At 39.8% G+C, this 24,948-nt stretch overlaps 1 protein-coding gene across 1 annotated transcript in view; it reads right to left on the bottom strand.

The window, feature by feature from the left end:
• The window catches only part of SCFD2 (sec1 family domain containing 2), a 423,086-nt gene that overhangs the window by 31,147 nt on the left and 366,991 nt on the right, over positions 1-24,948 (bottom strand). Inside the window, 1 exon segment of the mRNA XM_020990057.2 lies at positions 14,169-14,314. Coding sequence (XP_020845716.1) covers positions 14,169-14,314 — 146 coding nt within the window.

Here is a 24,948-nt window from a genome sequence, read left to right as displayed (position 1 = left end):
ACACACACACACACACAATATCTCAGGTCTGGTTTTCTCTCATTCCCTTAGAAAAAAGTCAATATAGTTTTATACAGAAAAATTTTTATTTCAATATCTAGCCCCTTAGAAAAAAATTAATTTCTATTATATAAGCAACTCTTATATTTTCTATTATATAAGCAGGCTATGGCCTGCTGCTCTGAAACCTTAGCTATGCCCGTCTAAAGCACTATATGACAATATTAACACTCCAGGGCTTTTAAATAAGGATTATCATTGGTATGAAACAGGACTTGGTTAGTACTATAGAGCTTTGCATTTAAAAGCAACACAAATGGGGAAGGGCAACTAGGTGGTGAAGTGAATAGAACATTAGGCCTGAAGTCAGGAAGACTCATCTTCCTGAGTTCAAATCTGGCCTCAGACACTTACTAACTGTATGACCCTGGGCAAGTCACTTAACCCTGTTTACCTCAGTTTCCTCATTTGTAAAATGAGCTGGAAAAGGAAATCACAAACCACTCCAGTATCTTTCCCAAGAAAATCCCAAATGAGGTCACAGAGAGTCATATACTACTGAAACAACTGAACTGTATGCTATTGTCACAATGCTCCTGCAGCAATTCAACTTGGAGAGACTGAAGAGCACTGTCTACCCAGATTTGAGTGAGTAGCAATTTAATTTACTAATTATGCAGTAGTTGGAGCACTTAAGGCTAGTTGTAGATTAATGTATTTAAATTGATACAGGGTAATTAGAAAACATATAGCTTAACTTCCACAATAGCTATAACTGATTCAAATTTCCCTTTGACATCATATTGTGCCCCTTTAAAGATAAACCAAAAAACTAGAGTATGCCTCATATGTCTTATATTTCATTTTGTAAAGCATTTTGCAGATGTACTCTTTAGTTACTCCTAAACACCTGATTCATTGAAGAATTTCCTTTTTAATTCATCAAAGCAAACCTAAAGTGGCTGACATAACCTAATGAAGTACCATTATGTTCTGGTACTAGGAAAGTGACCTTTCAATCAAACTACTGAAATGCAAAAAAAAAAAAAGTCAACCTTAGGTTTGATACAGTATGACTCCCCTCTCCAAATACAGGTGAGCCAATCCAGGCACTTTTGTTCTCTGAGTATCATTTCTATCTGCTATATAAGACCCTCCAGGGTTGATGTCACAGTCTACCTGTGACTGATTTTTCTATTCTTGAGGCTGAAAAAAGTTGGTTATAAAAATCTTTGTAGATTTTTTTCCTTTGCTCTATTTGTCATCTTCCTTTTATTTTGTAATTAAAAGTCCTTGGGATGATCTTTGTTTGGCTAGGCAATGGGGTTAAGTGACTTATCCAAGATCATGCAGCTAGTTGTGTTAAATGTCTGAGGTTGGAGTCGAACTCAGGTCTTCCTAACTCCAAGGCCAGAGCTCTATCCGCTGAGCCACCTAGCTGCCCCTTCTTGGGATGATTTGTACTCAGTGGAGTATTCTTTAACCTGGCTTTGCATTCTATTGCTTCTTCTTGTTTCTGAGATGATACAGCTTATATAATTTCCCATCATCCTTCTGCATAAGATTTTACAAACAATTTTATGTTTTGAGCCACTGTTGACATTGGCTGCTGCTACATCTTTCTGCTTGGAAAATAAGCCAAGTTTTTTTTTTAATTAAGTTGCTTTTTAGGCTTTTTTGGCCTCCTTGTTATGGCAATAGACATATCAGTTAAACTTTTATATGAAATTATTAGTCCATGCTTATGTACTTTTTTCTGTCTGCATCTCCCTTTTTGATAGATGCTATTTATTATTTTAAGGAAGACTCCATTTATACCTATGCTTTCTAGTGTTTTTAATAGGAATGGGTGTTGTATTTTGTCAAAAGCTTTTTCTGCATCTATTGAGATGATCATGTGGTTTCTGTCGGTTTTGGTGTTGATATGCTCAATTATGCTAATAGTTTTCCTAATATTGAACCAACCCTGCATTCCTGGTATGAATCCTACCTGGTCATAGTGTATTATTCTTGTGTTAAGTTGCTGTAATTTATTTGCTAGTATTTTGTTTAAAATTTTTGCATCTATATTCATTAGAGAAATTGGTCTATAATTTTCTTTCTCTGTTTTGACTCTTCCTGGTTTGGGTATCAGCACCATATTTGTATCATAAAAAGAATTTGGTAAGACTCCTTCTTCACCTATTTTCCCAAATAGTCTATATAGTATTGGAATTAATTGTTCTTTAAATGTTTGATAGAATTCGCATATAAAATCATCTGGCTCTGCAGATTTTTTCCTAGGGAGTTCATTAATGGCTTGTTCAATTTCTTTTTCTGAGATGGGGTTATTTAAGTATTTTACTTCCTCTTCTGTTAATCCGGGCAATTTATATTTTTGTAAACATGTATCCATTTCACTAAGATTGTCAAATTTGTTGGCATATAGTTGGGCAAAATAATTCTTAATTATTGTTTTAATTTCCTCTTCCTTGGTGGTAGCTTCACCCTTTTCATTCTTGATACTAATAATTTGGTTTTCTTCTTTCTTTTTTTAATTAATAACCAAGGTTATCTATTTTATTGGTTTTTCATAAACCAGCTTAGTTTTATTATTAGTCAATATTTTCTTAATTTCAATTTTCTTAATTTTTCTTTGGTTTTCAATATTTCTAATTTGGTGTTTATTGAGGATTTTAATTTTTCTTTTTCTAGTTTTTTTAGTTGTATGCCCAATTCATTAATTCCTCTTTTTCTATTTTATTTATGTAAGCATTTAGAGATATAAAACTTCCCCTAAGAACTGCTTTTGCTGCATCCCATAGTTTTGGTATGTTGTCATATTGTCATGAATGAAATTATGATTGTTTCTATGATTTGTTGTTTGACCCAATCATTTTTTAGGATTAGATTATTTAGTTTCCAATTATTTTTAGTCTATCTTTCCATGGCCCTTTATTACATATAATTTTTATTGCATCATGATCTGAAAAGGATGCATTTAATATTTCTGCCTTTCTGCATTGGATTGTGAGGTTTTTATGCCCTAGACGGTCAATTTTTGTGTATGTGCCATGTACTGCAAGAAAAAAGTATATTCCTTTCTATCCCCATTCATTTTTCTCCAGAGGTCTATCATACCTAACTTTTCTAATGTTCTATTCACCTCTTAACTTCTTTCTTGTTTATTTTGTGGTTAGATTTATCTAGTGCAGAGAGGGGAGGTTCAGGTCCCCACTAGTATAGTTTTGCTGTCTATTTCTTCCTGTAACTCCCTGAACTTCTCCTGTAAGAATTTGGATGCTATACCATTTGGTGCATATATGTTTAGTAATGATATTACTTCATTGTCTATGGTGCCTTTTAGCAGGATGTAGTTTCCTTCCTTATCTCTTTTGATTAGATCTATTTTTGCTTTTGCTTTGTCTGAGATCAGGATTGCTACCCCTGCTTTTTTCACTTCAGCTGAGCATAATATATTCTGCTCCAGCCTTTTACCTTTACCCTGTATGTGTCACTCTTTTTCAAATGTGTTTCCTGTAAACAACATATTGTAGGATTATGGTTTTTAATCCATTCTGCAATCATTTCCATTTTATGGGAGAGTTCATCCCATTCACATTCACAGTTATGATTACTATCTATGTCTTTTTCTCCATCCTTTCCCCCCCATTTATGCTTTTTTTTCTCCTTTTTCCTTTCCCCCTTCACTAGTGTTTTGCTTTTGACACACGCCTCCTTCAGTTCCTCCTTTTATTATCCCTTTCCCTTTTCTTCCCCTTTACTCTTACTGCTTCTTCCCTCCCTTCTTTCCCCTCCCTTTTCTTTCCCCTTTTTCCTACTGCCTATAGGGCAAGTTAGATTTCTATACCTAACTGATTATGTTATGCCCTTCTTGAGCCAAATCTGATGAGAGTAAGGTTCAAACAATGCTCCCCCCTCCCTTCTTTCCTCTGCTGTAATAGGATTTTGTGTTTTTCCTGTAATGTAATTTACCCTTGTCTGCCTCCTCCTTTCTCAGTACATTTTCTAAGATCAGATTGATCCACTTATTTGGATCCATTTAACCCACTTGATTAGATTTTTTTTATCATTACATCAAAGTCAACTAATATCCACCCTCTTTATGTATACTCCTTTAAAGGTGTAATAACAATACAGTTCTCAAGTTGCAAGTGTCATATTCCCTTGTAGGGTTTAAACACCCCCTTATTAACAACATATTGTATCTTCTGTCCCATTTACCTTTTTAAGTCCTTCTTGAGTCCTGTACTTGAAGATCAAATTTTTTGTTGAGCTCTGGTCTTTTTATCAGGAAAGTTTGGAAGTCTCCTATTTTGTTGAATATCCACCTCCTCCCTTGAAAAATGATGCTCATTTTTGCTGGGTAATTGATCCTTGGCTGCATTCCAAGCTCCTTTGCCTTAGGAATATCATGTTCCATGCCCTGTGGTCTTTTAATGTAGAAGCTGCAAGGTCCTGTGTAATCCTGACTGTGGTTCCATGATATTTAAATTGTTTCTTTCTGGCTGCTTGCAGCACCTTCTCTTTCATCTGGTAATTTTGGAATTTTGCTATTATTTCTTGGCGTTGTCAATTTGGGATCTCTTTCAGGTGGAGAGGTGATTCTTTCTATGGTTATTTTCCCTTCTGGTTCTAGGACTTCTGGGCAGTTTTCCTTTATGATTTCCTGAAAGATACTGTCCAGGCTCTTTTTTTCATCATGATTTTCAGGTAGTCCAATAATTTTTAAATTGTCTCTCCTGATCGATTTTCCAGGTCGGTTGTTTTACTGATGAGGTATTTTACATTTTCATCTATTTTTTTTTTTTTTTGTTTCTGTTTGACTGATTCTTGCTCTCTCATAGAGACATTAGTTTCCATTTGTCCAATTCTAGTTTTTAACAGATTGTTTTCTTCTGTTAGTTTTTGTACTTCCTTCTTCAATTGGCCAATTGTGTTTTTAGGGACTTGTTTTCTTCAGTGCTCTTCTGTTAGTTTTTGTCCTTCCTTCTTCAATTGGCCAATTGTGTTTTTTAGGGACTTGTTTTCTTCAGTGTATTTTTTTTCCAATTGGCCAATTGTATTTTTGAAGGACTCTTCTACCCCTCTCATTTGACTATTAAAATCCTTCTTGAGCTCTTCTAAGAAGGCTTTTTGGGCTTCAGACCAGTTCATATTCCTTTTGTTGTTGCAGATGTGGGTTTGTTGACAATGTTGTCCTCTTCAGAATTTCTGTCTTGATCTTCACTCTTCTCATAATATGAATCTATGGTATGTTTCTTTTTACTCATGGTGTTTCATTATTCCCTGGCCTTTAAAGAGATTGAGCTCTCCTGCTGGGAAACAGAGGGCACTGACCCAAGCTTCTTGTGTTGGGAGCCTAGGTCCTGGTCACTGGCTTTGTGTGCTGGGGCCTCTTATGTTGGCAGTTGGAAGCTGTAGGGTTCTGGCAGCTTACCTCGTGTTGTGCTGGAATCAGCAAGGCTGGAACTTTCAGGCAATTCTAGGTTGCCTGTTTTCCTTTCCTTTAGCTTTCTTCAGCTCCTTTTAGATAGGTGCTGCAGGGTGTTTATCTGTCTGGGGCCCCCTGCAGTGCTGCCTCCCTCGTTTCTGCTAATGCACTGGGAGATTCTTTTGAGGTAGAGTGCTGAGTCACCTGGTGGTTTTCCAAGCTGGCCTCCACTGGTTCCTTCGCCCTTACAGAGGCACTCGGAAGTCCAGGTGTTGGTGTTTGCCTGCTCTACCACCTGGGCTTCAGGATTTCTTCCTGGTTAACAACTGAAGGCTGCAGGGCTCTGACAGCTCACCTGATGTTGGGCTGGAACCAGCAAGGCTGGGGCTTTAGGAAGCCTTTAGCTTGCTTTCTTCAGCTCCTTTCAGATGAATGCCACAGGGTACTTATCCACCTGGGGCCCCTTGTAGTTCTGCCTCCCTTAGTTTTGCTGAGGCACTGGGAGACCCATTTGCTGGGCTGCTGCACTGCTGCTCCCCGTCTTTCTTCTAGTTCAGCTGTTCCAGGGTTTTTTTCTGGGGTTTTCAGAGGTTGATAGGGGAGAGTGAGAGCAACTACCTTTTTACTCCACCATCTTGGCTTCTGCATCTCCCTTTTTATTAGCAATATTTTTGTAATTGGATTGAACTGTTTAAATTGCATGCCATTTATGTTCCTTAATTTTTGTTCTTTCTTCTAGCTTCATACTAATTTTTATCTCCCCTTTAGCAAATGGATGATATAATTATACACAGACAACTGATTCGGGAGCTACTTCCACATGAATAAAGAGCATGATTTGCCGAAGTCACTCAGTTTCAAAAGTATACATTGATTTAATTTGGAGGACCTGATCAAGTACTTTGTGAAATATCTATACTGCAAGAGATTGTTAGTGTATAAAAACTATAATTATCTTCATGGTTTTTTTTTTTGAGAATAGTTAACATGTGCACTGAGAAACAGATAGCCAATGAATGTCTCCTGAAATGATGTTTCCTGTTGACTTTAGACATACAATAAGATTAACTCTACCCATTCCTTTTTTTTTTTGAGGGGAGTCCTCAAAGAGAACCCATGAGCTACCTTTTCCTTTAGCTACAACTTCTTTTTGCATTCTGGTTTTATCTATGGAGGGGATGTCAAGATTAATGTGACTCAGTTTCTCCAGTAGTATATCAATTTGTTGGCACATTTACAGTATCAACAACTAAGTTAGAGTTTATAGAGAGTCTAACAATTGTATGATTCTTTGCCCCCCTGCTCCTTTTTCCATCACTATGGAATTAGAATAAGAAGAAAGAAAGACTGAAGATGATTTTTCTTTGTTTCATGAACTGCCATAGAATTTGATGAATGAATGAAAAAGCGTTTATGAATGCTTAATTACGTGCTAAGCACTGAGGATACAGATATAAAAGCGAAAATAGTCTCTGCCCTCAAGAAGCTTACATTCTGATCTGGGAAGACAAAATTTACAGGAGAGAGGTGGCTAAGGAGTGACATTTTGGAAAGTTACAGGGATAATGAATAAAGAAAGCCATAGGGAAGTATACTGATGTACCTTTCCAGGAGCAATGACAGAACTGATTTGATTATAGTTCTAGAACTGGAAAGGAGATGAGGAATAGGGACAAAGGACATATGTACATATATACATATACATACACATACACACACATACATACATACATACATACATTCATATATATATATGATGGATGGCATGGTAAAAAGATGATTGAAAAGTGAACTGAAAGGTGTCTAAAACTAGGTCTCCATGTAGTAGGTGACCAAGACAACTGCCCATTAGAATAGTATGGCCAAAGAATTCATCAAGTGGTTGGCCCATATGCAGAGATTTTGTATTTACTTGTTTTTGTTGTTATTTCCCCCCAATAGAATATAAACTCCTTGAGGGCAAGGACTGTTTTGTTTTTGTCTTTGTATCTCTAGGGCCCAGCATAATGTATGACACATAGCAAATGCTTAATAAATGCTTGTCACTTGTTTATTTGGACTTTGCAGATTGAGTATTTAGAGCCGTAGGGGAAATGGGGTGGGGTACAGGATGAATGATACAGTCACTGAGAACATAGGTATCAGAACCTGGGACTGGGCATGAGTAGAAGAAGCCATTAGGAAAAGGAGCTAAGCCCACACATCGTTCCTGGGATGGAGCCTCGGGCTGGGCAGAGGAGCAGTAGGAGCTAGGACTAGGGATAAATCCCACGAATGCTTCACCATGTACCTTTCATCTTCTACAATTTGGACAATGTCCCTTCAAGTGCCACAGATCTTGAATTCCCTTGTTAAATTAGGCAAGAAGCATAAAAGACAGAAACTGTCTGGTAAGAGTTGTCTGCATAGGGCACATCCAATGTTATGCCAAGGTTATCATGTTAAATCCATATGATATTAAGTATAAACGAGGTCACAAGCAACATGCCCTAAGAACAACATCTGTTTAATAGCTCCATAATGCCACAGCTGAAAAACATCAATAAATCAAACATTGTTAACATTTGGGGAAAAAGATTAAAGCCTGTGTTAAACAGGGACATTTACTTTGAGAAATTGTAGGGTAAAGATTATTTAAACAAAATAAAAATGATGTGTTCGAGTTGTCAGCTAACCGAGTCCCCTAAATAAATACAACCCATTTAAATCCTGGGCTAAGAACAGGCCAGGATGTTGTAGATGTCTTAACATTTACAATTCAGTGGGCATTAGGCTCTGAAGAGCTTGCCAATCTGCTGCTGCCCTGCCCTGCCCTGCCCTGTCCTGCTTTGCTTTCTCTCTAATATGGTTGGGTCTGATCCCAGCTCTCTGTTAGTTCAGGTGCAAGGTTGGGATGAAATGAGATACTTGTTGGTCATTGAACAGCTGACAAAAACAGGTTTACTTAGCTATAACCCAGAGAAGATATCAGGAAGGATGCAATCAAACTTAGCTTCAGCTTGGGTGGATGTGGCCTCGCCTGCTCCTTATGGAAACAGGTCTGGTCAGGAAGCAGAGCATTGCAACTTGTGGTTTTTCATCAAGGAGTGACATTTTGGAAAGTTACAGGGATAATGAATAAAGAAAGCCATAGGGAAGTATACTGATGTGCCTTTCCAGGAGCAATGACAGAACTGATTTGATTACAGTTCTAGAACTAGAAAGCAGATGAGGAATGGGGACAAGGGATATTTGTATGATGGCATTGATGGTATGATAAAGAGATGATTGAAAAGCAAAGTGAAATGTGTCTAGAGCTAGGTCTCTAAGTGGTAGGTGACCAAAGCAACTGCCTTGTCTGAAAGGCCTGGACTTTAATTGGGTGGAACTTTATATGCCCTGAGGTGACCAGGAAGCTTTGTCAAGAGAAGCAGAAGCCAATCATATTTCAGGAACAGTTTTGTCACCTTTTAGGGAGAATGAATGGGGGAGGGGTGGGGCTGGAGCTATAAAGGTTAGAGGGAGGCATGGGACACCTAGGCTGTGTGGAAACCTTGGTAGATATTTATCCTATCACACTCTCCATCCTTTTCTATGGCTTCCAAAAAGAAAAAAGGTGATAGGGACATTCTAGCCGTTCTGTCCGTAAGAAAGTACTTTGTACAATGTCTGCTAATAATAATAATAACAGCTAACATTTATATAGCATTTACTATGTGCTGGGCACTATGCTAGACACTTTATAATCATCATCTTATTTGATCCTCATAACTATCCTGGGAGCTAGGTGATATTATTTATCCCTTTTTTTTACAGAGAGGAAGCTGAGGTAGACTGAGGTTAACTTACTCTCCCAGGGTCACCCAGCCAGTAAGTGTCTGAGGCTGGATTTGAGGTCACGTTTTCCTGACTCCAGGCCTGGGGTTCTATCCACTGAACCAGTCACTTAATAAATGCTTGTTGACTAAGGACATTAGAACTACCACACTGGGTTAGACCCATAACTTATCATTCACCTCAATAATCTGTCTCTCACAGTGAAACCAAAGGATATAGCACACGGCTGGGAACAGCTATCTTTCCTGTTAGTAATGAATGAACAACCGAATGAAAAAACATTAGAAGCCTACTGTGTGCCAGGTACCATGCTGGAAGAAGGCCCTCTCTAGCCTGGTTAGCATGGGTAGGTTGTAGAGCATTTTGGGACGTGGAGAAGGCTTTTGTAGCTGTTTACAAAGACTATACTAAAAGGATTGAAGTGTGAGCTCCCTACAATTATTTACCATTCCTTCATGCTCTGTGATTGCCCTGAGTAATGGAATTTTCAACTTTGCTGACCAAGAGGGATTAAATCTCAGTGCTTATGGCATGCAAAGCCTCCTTTTGTATATGTTAGTGTGCGGGGATACATCTGAGGTAGTGCATTCTGTGGATTTGTTTTAAATTATTCTGTTTATATATAAATAAATACAGCCAGTTTTGAAGAGTTAACTGGCAACAGGTAAGCAAAGGGTGCCTTTGGCACTGCCCATAGAAACGGAAATGATTCTTCACAAGATCCAAGGTGGACCCAGAGAGTTCTGTAGATACTGGGGACCAGGGTAGACTTGTTCCTTACAGAACCATAGGAACCAGGAATACAACTCAAGTGACCAGGGAGTAGGCACTGCGGGACTTGGCCAGATTCACACCTCCCTCAGCTTGGACAGAGCGGGGCAATAGAGTGGAACTACATAAAGTATGCAGACATTTCAGGGCTCACAGAGAGAGAGCCGGATCAGGTAAAAGGCTGAGCTCCAACTGCCTACAGCAGGGCTGTTAACCTGGGGTATGTAAATTTAACTTTAAAACTATTTTTAAACTGTATTTCAGTATGATTGACTTCCTTGTAATCCTATTTATTTTATTTTAAGCATTTAAAAATATTATTCCTAGAAGAAGAATAGGTTTCACCAGACTGTCAAAAGAGTCCAAGATGTAAAAAAGTTAGGAAAGAAAGGATGTTTAAAAAAAGTCAACTTGTAAACGGAACTCTGTCTACTCCTGTGGACCTGTAGTTGCCTCTATCTGCAAAAAAAAAAAATGATGATGATGATAATAGCTGACATGTAGTAAGTGGACATATTTAAGCTCTACAAAGCACTTAGAGATATTATCTCATTTGCTTTTCACAAAAACCCTGTGAGAAAGGGCTGAGGAGATGATCTCCATTTTACAGATGAGAAAACAGGCTGAGAATGGTTAAGTGACTTGTCCAGGGTCACATAAGCTACTGGGTCTGAGTGGGATTTGAACTCAGGCTTTCCTGGCTCCAATTCTGGCACTCTAGCTTCCCCAGGGAACCTCTCCTCACTTTCTGTGCCCTTATAATATAGCTGGATCCTGATTAGTACTGATAATGAATCCCCCTGAAGAGGTTACAATATCTCAATATCTGAATTCCCACTGCATATTTCCATTGGGCTGAAACCAATGACCATATTTTAAACAATTATCACTTCAAATAGTGTGAATTGGAATACATGGGACCACTTCTGAGCAGTCATTATTTGTACTCATCAGGACCTAACACCAGAAATGAGATTTTTTTTTAAGGTAGTTGGGGTTAAGTGACTTGCCCAGGGTCACACAGCTAGTAAGTGCCAAGTGTTTAGTCTGAGGCTGGATTTGAACTCAGGTCCTCCTGACTTCTGGGCCGGTGTTCCATCCACTGCACTGCCTAGCTACCCCTGGAAATGAGACACTTACTAGCTGTGTGACTTTGGACAAGTCACTTAACCATTGCCTGCCTCAGTTTCTTCAACTGTAAAATGAGGATAATAATAGCACCTGCTTTCCAGATGAACATTAAATGAGATAATATTTCTACAAAGTGCTTAGCACAGTGCCTGGCACATAGCAGGTGATATTTAGATGCGTATTCTCTTCTCCTTCCCTTCCCTTCCCCCTTCAGGGTGAGTGGCCTAAACTCTATTAGTATGGCTGACATTACAAAGAAGGAGACAGACGACAAGGTTGGGTTCTTGAGCCTGCCAATCAACAGAAAGGAGCCCCAAACCCTGGGGGTGATGCTGTACAGGCAGAAACCCTGGCAGATCTTATACCAAATTGTGGTTGCAAAGGTAGGCAGGAGAGACCTGGCATAGTGTCACGGTGTGACCCCTTCCCCAAAAACATACAAAATTGAAAACAGAAACTGTGACTTATGAATGTTTTAGATGAGATTTACAAATAAAAAATGTTTATGTGAAGTTAGCCAAGGCCCTCATCATAATGGCCAGAAATGCTACAAGACCTCATTAAGGTCCTTCCCCACCCCCACATTTATAATAAATGTAGTAAATTGTCCTTGGTTCTTGACATTCTTCTGTCTAACTGTCACCATACATCATAGCTCAAGAATGTCACTCTGAATGAAACTTAAAAGAGTATTTAAGGTCATTCTTTTTAATAACCAAGCAACATATGATTAATTATCTAAGTAATTTTATCTATCTTTTTATGGTCCCTGGTACACTGAATAAAGGGAGGAAATATTTTTGCTTTTAATTAAAAGGCAAGGCTAAATGACCCATCTGTGTCAGCATTCCTAGAACCCTTAGCAAGAGGTAATGTTAGCTAGCTATCACCGCCATCAATTAATTTAATCACCCCCATGGACTGCAGAGCTCAGGCAATGGAAGAGACTGTGTGGTAGAAAAGACAGGGGCATTGCATTATGACCCAGCAGACCCACACTGGAATCCTAGCTTTACCATTCTTTGTGCCTTAATCTCCTCATCTATAAAACAAATTTAATTATGCCCAGACGCATTAACTCACAGGGTTGTTGTGAGGATCAAAACCAGGAACAGGCATGAAAGGGCTTTCCTGCATAAGGCCTATGCCTAATACCTAAGAAAGATCTGAGACTCTGTCAGTTTGGGGACTCCCATGTGAGAACTCCCTCCACTGGCGTAGCACACTACTCATCTATGACTTTATAAATAAGCATTAGTGAGTTTCTGTGGCGAAAGACCTAGTGACTTGCTTTAGGACACAAAGCTTGTGCAATGAGGGGCAACTCTCATATTTAGCATGGGAATGTCACTGAGTGGCTCAAAGGGAGGCAGAATAGCCCTCTCCAGCCTCTTCTCCCCCCTCACTCCTACAAGAGAGGCTTTAATTCTCGCAGGAGGAGAAGCAGGAAGTTGGAGTCAGAAGCTTGGCCATTCTGCTCTCCTTGGAGAGAAGGGGTACCAGGCTAGAATTATATCTGTCTGTTCTCTTAAACATCATTCATCCAGGGGATGTGGTTTTTAGATTCAAGCTTAACTTGTGATTGCTGTCTCTTAATGGGGAAAGGGTGACCTCAAGCTTGATTCAAGGCTTGGCTCCCATCCCATCAAATACCACTTTTACAATGAACACTCATATGGCAATTAGCAAAGAAACCTGGTTTTCCAGCTCAATAGTAAACCAGAAATTAGAGAAAGTATACATAGGAAAATATATAGCAGACAATACAGAGTAAAGGAGCTCTCTCATTGGAAGCGAAGTAACTCAACTCAACCAAGAGAGAGAGTCCTAGGTACCACCCAAAGTCTCTAGGGTAGCAAGCTCAGGACAGGGGCATGATGGAGACCACTAGCTCCTCTCATGTCAACTTTCCCCCAGTCTTCTTCTCCCTTCAGCAACTTGAAGTGAGGTTGACATCATCCATCACTTCTTTTAAAGTTTAAAGCCCAAAGCTCCCAAAGTGGCTGCAGAGCCTGAAGGAGTCTCCTCTCTTCTGCTCTTGCCAACTTTGCCCCTTCCCTTAGGTAGTTACAGAGCATGGATCTCCATCAATGAGAAAAAAGAGTCTCATACCAATGGGCTTTGGGTTATATTCATAAGCATCAGAGGAAGTATCTGAATTGAGGGCTTTTGGACTCCAAGCCAGAATTCTATTCACTAAGACTTTAATATATGAGATCTAGTACTGGGCTTGGAGTCAGGAAGCCCGGTGTTCTAATCCTACACTTATCACCTGTGAGACCTTGGGTGAATTACTTAAGAGGGTAGAAATAAGCATTTATATATATACATACACATATAAATATATTACACATAATATATTTATATATGTATATTAATATATTATATATAATATATTTATATTAACATATATACAATATAATGTATATTAATTTGTATTATACATGTAATATGCATAGCATCTATATATGTATATATTATACTATATATATATATATATATATATATATATATATATATATATATATATATATATATATATATAAGGTACAAATATCAGCAATATTTGAAAGACAGGAGAGATCCCACAAAACTGGAAAAGAGTGGTGGTTGTCCTGATTTTCATTATAGGAAGGAGAACAGGGTCTGAACATTATAGGCTAGCAAGCTTGATTTGGATTCCTGGGAAAATGCTAGACCATATTGTTAAAAAGCTGCTTAGCGAACACTTAGAAGAGAAATGGTGATTGAAAAGGGCTGGCCAGGAGGTGAGTGACCTGCTGAAGACCAAACAGTAAGTGCCAGGACCAGGACTTGATCCCTGGCCCTCTCACTCCGCAGCTAGAGCTCCTTCCTGCCTCATTATTGTCTCCATTCCTATAAAACTCCATCAGCCTGAGGGGGCTTTCATTCTTTTGACTCTGCTGCATAAAACCCACTGCCCAATCCCTACCCTTAGTCTAATTGCAAACAATTCCTCAGAGATTAAAAAGTCATTTGCAAACATGTTACTTGCCTGATGGATGTGGTTTCCAGGAATATACACAGATTTAAACTGTTTCATGAGACTTCGGGCTGTGGCGATATCGTGGAGTGACTCGAAGAGCTCATCTACAGCTGCTCTGGCCTTCTGAAATGTCAGGTTAATTGAAGATTCACAGCCTGGAAAAATACAGAGCCATTTTTATGAGTAAGAAGAGGACTTTAATTTATGTTTAATAATGGTAGCTTAAGCTAAGATGCAACAGTTGGAATTTTTTTTTTAACCTAATTTTCTCCGGCTGTTTTTCCACTGGGCTAGCTCAGCACTGTGTGGGCACTAAGGCATTAAAAGGCCTTACCATTGGCCTCACTTCCTAGGACGGTCTAAGTGATACTGAGAGCTTTCTAGGGTCAGCTGTCCTTAATTTCAAAAACATTAGGGAGAGGTAAAAAATTTTTAAATCTGAAAGAAGTTTTAAGTCTCCCTACCTTTCCGTTCTCATCACAAACATTGCTCTCCTAGCTCTTGAAAAAAACCATGGTGGTAATGAGAACATTGCTGTACATGCAGTTACATAGGATCAGTGCTGTAAATGCTAATGAAAGCATTCATTTTAATAATAAATTGGTTTTTTTAATAATAAATTTTATGGGCACTTTTTGTTTTCACACATCATCACTTTCAGAGAGACAGTCAATCTTCAACTTTCATGGGAGTAACATTCCTAGAAAATGGGATGAAAGTAAAAAATGCAAATGTCGATACATTGAACCTATGGGAAAAGAGTTAGGTTCCCCTAAGCACCAAAAGCTAATCTTGCGCTGCCTATAATGGCTGTAGACATTCCAGCATAAAGTTTATGTAGCTCTTTGATTTTCTCACCGAGCTGAATCACTGACTTTGTAGGCTTGAGCTTAGAAGCCAAAGAACTTGCACTACGCTTTGGGGGCAACACAAAACTTGAGTCAAAAAGGCAAACGATGATAATGTGCCACACATGCACAAGAGCACTTGATGCTACAATGCTGGGGTGAACAAGACCAGTTGTCTAGTAGGACATCAGCTGATCCACAAATCTGGGGCACATCCTTGAATGAGGTTATTAATAACATTGCGAAAATGCTTGAAGTCGGGAAAGTTAAACGTATGCATGTTGAGGACTGACTCTACCTCCCTGCCAACCCAATGAGAACTCTGTAAGCACAACCCAAGGCACCAGTTAAAAAAAAAAAACAACTGAAACTGTGGACCATGCTGGCTGTGTATATAGCACTCCAAGCATTTGCCCCTTTCCCCTTTCACCTTACTGGTGAAAAGAGGGGAGCCTTGGGATCATAGCTTTCAAACTGGAAGGCTCCTGAAAGTCATTTAGTTCAACCCCCTTCATTTTGCAAACGAGGAAACTGATCTCTCAGCTTCAGGCATTTTCTTGGCTGTCCTCCGTACCTGGAATGCTCACCCTCCTCTGCTCTAATTGCTGACCTTCTCAGTTTCCTTTAAATCCCAACTAAGATCCTACCTTCTTCCCTAACTCCTCTTAATTCCAGTTCTTTCTCTCTTTCATTTATTTCCTATTTATCTTGTATATAGCTTACTTTGTATATATTTATTTGTATCTTGTCTCCTCTATTAGACCGTAAGCTCTTTGAGAGGGCCTGGCTTTTGCCTCTTTTTATATCTCCAGCACTTCAGGGCCTGGCACATAGTAGGCACTTAATAATTGTTTACTGAATGGAACCAATGCCCAAAGAGGTTGAGCGATCTGGTCAAACAGGCAATGACAGAGGCAGAATTTGAACCCAGGTCCTCTGACCCTAAATCTATTCTTTGGGGCCAAGATTTGTCAAGACAATTACTTTCAGATGATGAATGTTACAGTATTGTTTTGTGCCCTTTTGGTGGAGTTTAGTTATAGTGTATTAAACTAGATTGCCAGTAAAGGAAATTGATTGGGGCAACCTTATGCATAATGTGATATTTTATACAATCATATAATAGTTATTCAATAACTAATGGTCTTCACAGAAACAAAACTAAACCAAACATACCATAAAGGCAAAGGAATGAAAGATTACAGAAATGCTTCAAAAAAGTAATAAGGCTGATCTAACACTCAAATAAATCATTTTCACATCTCAAGAGGTAAATAATACAAACTAAATATGCATGAAAGTACATCAAGAAAATAGCTACACAGGTAATATAATAATCATAGCTAACATTTATCCTGCACCAGGCAGGGCAGCTAAGTGGTGCAGTGGATAGAGCACTGGGCCTGGTATCGGGAAGACTCATCTTCCTGAGTTCAAATCTGGCCTCAGACACTTACTAGCTGTGTGACCCTGGGCTTAACCCTGTATACCTCGGTTTCCTCATTTGTAAAATAAGCTGGAGAAGAAAATGGCAAACCACTCTAGTATCTCTGCCAAGAAAACCCCAAATGGGATCAGGAAAAGTTGTACACAACTGAAAAACAAAGATATACCAAGGCAAAGTGCTATTTGATCCTCACTACAACCATGAGAGGTGCTATTATTATCTTTATTTTACAGATGAGAAAACTGAAGCAAACAAAGGTTAAGTGACTTGTCCAGGGTCATCCAGCTTTTTGTCTGTGCATCCCCAGTAACTGAGAGGCAGGGTGGTACAATGGATTTTGAGATCAGGAAAACTGGAGCTCAAGTCCTAGTGGTCTCAGATACATACTAGCTATGTGACTTAATCAAGCAACAAGCCCTTATTAAGCACCTACTATGTGCCAGGCACTGGGGATACAAGTACAAAGAATTAAATAATCCCAACTGGCTTGGGCTCTCTCTAGGTCTCAGGCAATTCTCTATGATTATTACTTACAGAGGAGTTGCTCATTTGCATTGGTGAAGGGAGATTTCACACCAAGAGTTTGGCTTAAAAAAAAGTCACAGGTCTATACCAAAAACAAGAACAACAACAACAAAACCCAAGCATCTAACAGTCTCTTACACAGAGTAGGAATAAGTGCTTCATAGGAATAAAGAGTAACATTACTGAGGACCAAATGTTCTCAACTCCTTTAAAATAAGACTTTGAGAAAGAGTGTGTGGAAATGCCTGACATTAAAGAATCAATCTGAGACTCCTATTCCAAAGAGAATTTCTTATTGTCTTTTGTCAGAGAGCATATTTACAGTGATTGTCGAAAGAAAAATAGCATCTTGTTCACTGATTATAGATGAACAGTAATACATCAGCAGAAAGATACAAGGTGTTCAGAACAAATAAAGGCATCACCCTGGCGCTGATCTGGGGTAGTTGTACCCAGACTGCTTGTTTCTTTTGGTACAATCCCACTATCCTTGCCTTGGTCAAGAATTCCACTGAATGTACCCTTTGACCCAGCAATAGCACTTCTAGGGCTATATCCCAAAGAGATCATACAAATGGGAAAAGGACCCACATGTATAAAAATATACATAGCAGCTCTTTTTGTGGTGGCAAAGAATTGGAAATTGAGAGGATGCCCATCAACTGGAGAATGGCTGAGCATATGAATGTAATGGAACACTATTGTGCTATAAGAAATGATGAACAGGCTGACTTCAGAAAAACCTGGAAAGACTTGTATGGTTTGATGCTGAGTGAAATGAGCAGAACCAAGAGAACGTTGTACACAATAACAGCCATGTTGTGCGATGACTAATGTTGATAAACTTAACCCCTCCCAGCGGTACAAGGATCTAAGACATCTCCAGAGGCCTTGTGATGGAAAATGCTATCCACATCCAAAGAAAGAACTATGAAAGTTGAATTGCTATTTTTTTTCTCTTCTGTTGAGTTTTGTTTCCTCTTTCTGATGGTTCCTCCTATTGGTTTTATTTTTTATTTACAACACCACTAATGTGAAAATATGTTTAATGGGAATGTAAATGTATAACCTATATGAGATTGTGCGCTGTCTTGGGGAGGGTGGTGGGGAGGAAGGGGGAGAAAAATTTTAAACTCAAAAGCATATGGAAGTGATTACTGAGAAATCAAAATAAATTAATAAAATTTTTAAAAAAAGAAAAAAAAGAATTCCACTGAATGAGCCCCAGGAAATCATGGTTCCTCAATCATCTTATTGTTTCTATCTTCTAACTACTCATTTGGAGCCATTTTTGTAGGTGCTGGGAATAAAGGATTGGGGAAATATTGCCCAAATGCAAACAAAAGACTTAAGAGCAACGCCTTTGGCCGAGTACTGCTTTTTGGTTATGCGACCACAATTTTTCTCAAACTTGGTTTCTTTGTCTGAAAAATGAGGACAATAATAACTTTAAGACTCACCTCCTGGGGTTGTTGGGAGGCTCAATTGAGATAATTATATAAGGCAGTTTACAAATATTAAAATAATTAACAAATGCCAGCTATGATTATCATTATCAAGGAGTTAGAAAATACTATTACATTTAATCTGGCAATATTGTTTTTGTTATAACTTGTTTCTATGACAATTAAGCCAATGTCTTTATCAAGACTATTTAAATGGTATTCTATTTTATGTAAAGCAGAAGGATTAATGTTATCATTCCACATGTTGACACTTTAGTTTAGCTTTTTGGAAAGTGGGGACACTTATGCTCAATACTAAAGGCTAAGTGTGAGTCACATAATTATTCGTAATATTTCTGATGGCAAACTGGGATGGGGAGAAAAAAGCAATTTCTGGGTACATTTTGTAAAGCTTAGGTTAACTGAGGGAATTTTCAGAACCTTCTTGGTTGTATTCCTGGTAAATGAAAATCAAATGAACACAGTAGGAAAACAAGCTTTTCAAAGAAGCCGGGTAGCAAATAACCAGATATGCTAAATACTGCATCCAAAATAAAATTTTCCTGTAAGCAACTATGGTTGTAATTACTCAAAATGAAAAAGTGGGATGGAACCTCTACACTCACTTGTTTCAAACACCATGGAAGCCCCAAAGCAAGCATCTGGGAATGCAAACACTTGGTACAGTGAAAGAGCAATATTTCTGGAAAAATTCAGATCCTGCCTCCAGTGTTTTCTATTTGTGTGACTATGGTTAAATCAGCAAAGCCCCCTGGGCCTCAGTTTCCTTATCTGTAAGATGAAGGGGTTGGATTAGGATGGCCTCTAAGGTACCTTTCTGCTTTAGATTTATGCCCCCCTTCACTGGGAGCCCAAGTCTAAGAGGTGTCTCTGTGTTACTCCAAACTTTAATATCTCCTTAAACATTTTTTGGAGGGGAGGCAATCAGGGTTAAGTGACTTGACCAGGGTCATATAGCTAATAAGTGTCAAGTATCTGAGGCCAAATTGTAACTCAGACTCCAGGGCTGGTGCTCTATCCACTGTGTCACTAAGCTGTCCCCTCCATAAACATGTAAAAAATATAAACATAGACACCTATCTCTATCTCTATATTTGTATAAATATATACCAAAGCTAGCTTTTGGTACCCTTACCAAAGGTAACTTTCACAAATCCTATTTGCTCAAACTCCACATGGAGTGGTTCAGCATTGGACACAAGTACACTTTATAATCTTTTGGCAGAACATTTCCAATTCTGTCTGAACAAAGCAATTTCATCGAGACTGTAGCTGACGTGTTTCTGCTTTTCCTTGGAGCCGGAGGAGTTATCGTGGTTGAAGGAGTTAAGCAAAGGTAGGGTCAGAAAACACAGAGGGCATGTGTTCTGACTGTGGGCATTTCCTCTTTATTTATCTTGTCCTTCAAAACACAGTCAAAGGAAGTTTTTGTTTGTTTCCCCATTTACTGAGTTCATAGCTGGGACAGAATCTCAGTGGGTCCCTTACTTTACTATTGTTTTATTGGCAGTATTCTGTCTTTTGTTCTCAGACATACTTCGAGGCCAGAACCTTAAAGCCAACTTAAAATTCCTTGAATTTGGATTTGCAAAGAGTGGGAGGAAGAAAAAGAAAAAGGAGAAAAGGACAAAGAAAGGGAGAAACGAATAAAATAAAATGATGGACCAGATGGGGAAAACAACAGGATTTATTTAGTTTCTTACTAGCCTAATGCTTTATTTCTTCTGGCCCCTAGGCATTTGGGCACATACTAAATTGCATGGTTATGCCTCTCCCCCTATGTCGGTTGACCTTCAAAATTAGTTCCAGATATACAAAGTGAGATGATGGTATTTTTCTGAATTCCTTCTAACCAGTTTTATTTATGTCAGTTTTGTCTTTCTAGCTAGCTTTCAAATGTCTTTACATAGGTTGTTATTGCCATTAGCATCAACATCTAATGGCCATGTTCTATGCCCCTGAAGCATAGTGAAAACAGGTTTTATAATTCTTTTCAGAGGATTAATACTTTATTCGTTTGTTTGTTTAGTAAACAAAGCTGTTTATCTGGATGACAGCTGGAATGTTTCTGACCTGCCTGGGACTTTGAGGAATTCTTTGGGAGTGCAAGTATCATTGGTTCTATTTTATAGGTTAGGAAATTAAGGCTTGAAGAAGTTAGTGACCTACCCAAGGTCACTCACATCATAGGACCGGGCCTTAACTCTAGGCTTTCTAACTTCAGGTTCAAAAATACCTAAAAGGACATCTAGTCTAATCTCTCCATTTTACAGAGAGGGAAACAGAGGTTAGGGCTGGAATGGACTTCAGAGGCCCCTTAGAACAACTCCCTTATTTTGTAGATGTTGAAAGTGAGGCCCAGGGGCAGCTAGGTGGCACAGTGGATAGAGCACCGGCCCTGAAATCAGGAGGACCTGAGTTCAAATTTGAACTCAGATCAAACACTTGACACTTGCTAGCTGTGTGACCCTGGGCAAGTCACTTAACCCCAATTGCCTTAAAAAAGAAAGAAAGAGAGAAAGACAGAAAGAAAGAAAGAAAGAAAGACAGACAGACAGACAGACAGACAGACAGAAAGAAAGAAAGAAAGAAAGAAAGAAAGAAAGAAAGAAAGAAAGTGAAGCCCAGAGAGGTAAACTAATTTGCCTAAGGTTACTCAGGTATTAAACTGCAAAATCAGGATTTGAATCCAGGTCCTTACACTCAGTTAGGTGGCTCAGTGAATAAAGCGCTGGGCCTGGAACCTGGAAGACCTGAGTTCAAACTTGACCTCAGACATTTACTAGCCGTGTGACCCTGGGCAAGTCACTGAACCCTGCTTGCCTCAGTTTCGTCATTTGTAAAATGAGCTGGAGAAGGAAATGGCAAATTGCTCCAGTACCTTTGTCAAGGAACCCCCCAAAACAGGGTCAGGGAGAGTAGGACACGACCGACTACAACAAGAAGAATCTTTGACTCTAAATCTAACGTTCTTTCCACTGCATCACAGTGTGGTCAAATGGCTAGCACAACACAAAGTTAATTAGCAACACAATCAAACAAATCCCAGGTTTGCAGATTTCTAGTCTCCTCCTCTTTCCACTGTAGCTCCCTCCCCTTATTTGCCTGAAACGTATGCATGTGGGGGGCTCTATAACACAACCACTCAGGCCTCATAGTTTGTCAGGCCAGGCAAGGCTTGGTCATCTGCTTTCTGGCTTCTCTATCTTTCAGGGCCATCTCCCCTTCCCCACACAAGACCAGGGCAAATCCTAACACCCGCTCCCCGTTCAAGTTCTTCTCTTCCCAGAGCCTCTGCTGTCCTCACTCTGCTTCGCTTTTCTTCCCCGCCCCACGTCCCCCCTCCCTCCCCAATCTCCATTAGTTATCAGCCTCAGTCACTCAGAGGAGAAAAGAGAAAGTGGGAAGAAGAAAGGAGAGGGAGGGAGAAAGAGAGAAAGGAGGTGAGGGGGAAGAAACAGAGGGGGAAGGAAAAGAGAGAGGGAGGGAGAGGGAAAGACAGAGACAGACAGCAATAGCAGACGGGGGGGGGGGGGGGGTGAGAAAGAGACAGTCAGAGACAGAGAGAGGAGCCAGAGGGAGGGACATGAGAGAGACAGGGAGAGGGAGAAAGGGAAGGAGGGAGGGAGAGGGAGAGACAGAGATAGACAGCAAGAGAGACAAGAGAGGAAGGGCAGAAGAAAGAGACAGAGAGAGGAGCCAGAGGGAGAGACAGGAGAGAGACAGGAGACAGGGAGAGGGAGAGAGGAAGGGGGGGGAGAGGCAGACAGACAGACAGAGAGACAAAGACAGAAAGAGAGAGAGACAGAGGACAGCAAGAGAGGGAGGGAGAGAGAGACAGAGACAGGAAACAGGGAGAGGTAGGTAGGGAGAGAGAGAGAGAGAGAGAAGAGAGAGAGAGAGAGAGAGAGAGAGAGACAGAGAGACAGAGAGAGAGACAGAGAAAGGCAGAGACAGAGAAAGAGAGAGAGGTACGAATTGACAGTGAGAATTGAGGCTCTGGCATTATAAAGGTAAGGCAACATATAGGCAGCAAGAATTATTGAAGTGACAGAGATATATGGTAAAGTTTAATAATAAAGTAACTTAAAAACCAATGGTTCAAGCATACTTTAAAAAAAAAAAGCTCTGGGGCCTTTCTGTGACAATAGAAACATTAGGTAGGTGACCCCCAGTCAGGCCTAAGGCCCTATGACTTGGGTTGAATGTGAGGTGCCACGGGCCCTGCCCACTGCCTTTCTCTGCATCTGGGCTCTGTAAGTCACTGTATTTGGTTACTTCCAATAAGCATTCCTAACAACCCAGTCTATTGAGCCAGCTTATGAGATAATGGCATTTGGTAAGACTATCCGTTAAGTGACCTCACTATGTACAATTCTAGTCAGTTCTTAATCCATTTAGTTAAATAAACCATAAATCATTAGCTTGTCCCAGTATATGCCCAGTGACAGATTTTTAGTGACTCCAGGCTTTCAATTGATAAAGGGATGTCTTGAGTCCCTCCCTGGGGTATAATATCCCAATGCAGGTGATGACTCATTTGCCTGCTCCCTCTCTCCCTGAAGGACTCTGGGGTCTCTTGTTACACTTACCATTGGACTGTTTTGTTTAATGCTAATCCTTTGGACAGCAAATTTGGGCATTTGTACACACGGCCATCTTCTCTCCTTATTTAAGTCAAGTTCCATGTGTTGCTGTGAACTGTGACACTGAGGGAGCCATTTCCAAACCGTGACTGGCACACAAATGCCTTGTTTGAGTTGGCTAACCAGACTTTTGTCTTCTATTTTGCTCTCTCTAGGGTTCAGTTAAGTCTCCTTTGGTTTTAAACACCCTTCCATAAGATTGATGCTGGCTGGCACCAGCTTGGTGTTAGGCAGGCAACTTGGGAATGTAAAGTCTGGGCTCTCAAAGTATGAGAACTGGCAGAGTTCTTGTTTCAAGGGTTTGAGATGTTCCTCCAATCTGTGGCTGAGATGCTTTTACTCCTTTTGTCCACTGTCATGACCACACATGGAAAGAACTTAAGGTGGCTTAATAAGTTGGAATAATGGCGAGAGGGGCGGTGATGTATGGAGTGGGTTGAGGTAAGAAACTAAAAAACAAAATGGGCCTTAAGATTACATGTTCCCCTTCCTCCATGCCCTTTTCAATTTCTCTTTATTGTCCTAAATTTTAAGTTCTAAGTTTTTGTTTTAACTTCTGGCTTTATCATTTACTGGTTGCATGAGTCTGGGCACATTTCCTCATGAGGATGTTGGAGTATCTTCCTCTGAGGTATCTTCCAACTCTAGCGTTATGATCTTGTGATCAGTAAAAGAGGGAAAACAAGATATGTCCTTAAAACATTCAAGGGGGTTGATGAGGAGAGGCTTTTATAAACTTGAGGATGAGTAAATTGTTTTTGTCCATACCCACAATTCCACTGGAGGAATTCAGTGTATGGAAACTCCACTGGATATAGATTGACAACTTGTCTGTAGCTTAGTTTTAGAGAATTTCCAAGGGATACTGAGAGGTTAGGTGACTTGCCCATTGTCACATCACCCAAGTCTTCCTGACTTCAAGACATGCCTTCTATCCACTATGCCAAGGTGTCTCTTCATGCATATGAGTGTTAGCAGGATCTAGAAAGGCCTTCAAAGTCCAATGCCCTCATTTTGCAAATGAGTAAATTGAGGCCCAGGGAGGATCTGAACCCAGGTACTTGAACTCCCGAGTCAATACTTCTTCCATTGTACCATTGTAATATGCTATATTAGTAATAATGTGGTGTTAAAAATAGGCAATGTCAGCCTATGCAAGAGATGCATTTTTCAGGTGGATGCAAGTTAAGTGATAGACCAGGCTTCTGAATCCTCTTGCGCCAGCATGGCTAAAAACATCTGCACTGCAAGTTAGTTTACATTCATGCCCTTCAGCAACCCCAGACCAGCAGGGAGCTACCTTCACAGGCTCCTGTGACAATCAGAAAACAGGGCGGCTTAGGGACTCTGCAAAGCTCATGTTTTGGGAGGTCATGACCTCCCTCATCCATCCAACAGTCTGACAGCCTCTTTTCTCTCTAGTTACATGTAAGGAATTCTATCCACCACCCTCGGATTGTAATTCATAATGCCAACTGTCCAGGTAGAAGAGTTCTTTTACACAATATGGATAATTATATCTTTGGACTCGTGTGTGTGTGTGTGTGTGTGTGTGTGTGTGTGTGTGTATGTGTGTTTGTGTAATTCTCAGTTTATGATAATTCAGCTCTTGGTAACTTGTAGTTACAGCTCAGTTAAGCTATCCTAGGGTTATCGACATCTGTAAAGTGAAGGACAGGGACTTGATGGTCAGTGAAATTCAACTCTGGACACTTCCCCAAGCATACAAGTGGATTTAGGGTAGTCAATCACCCTTGTTTTCAGGCCCCTCTTGGATCCCAGTCTCAGTCTGGCCCCAGAAGGAAAGACTATTCTGTTGTCTCTATTATTATTTTTTTTTATTTAGGCAATTTGGGG

This window comes from Phascolarctos cinereus, unplaced genomic scaffold, assembly GCF_003287225.1.
Source record: "Phascolarctos cinereus isolate Bilbo 61053 unplaced genomic scaffold, phaCin_HiC Scaffold_9;HRSCAF=440, whole genome shotgun sequence".
Lineage (NCBI taxonomy): Eukaryota > Metazoa > Chordata > Mammalia > Diprotodontia > Phascolarctidae > Phascolarctos > Phascolarctos cinereus.
Note: the sequence above shows the minus strand (reverse complement) of the source record. Positions and strands in the feature narration are given on the sequence as shown.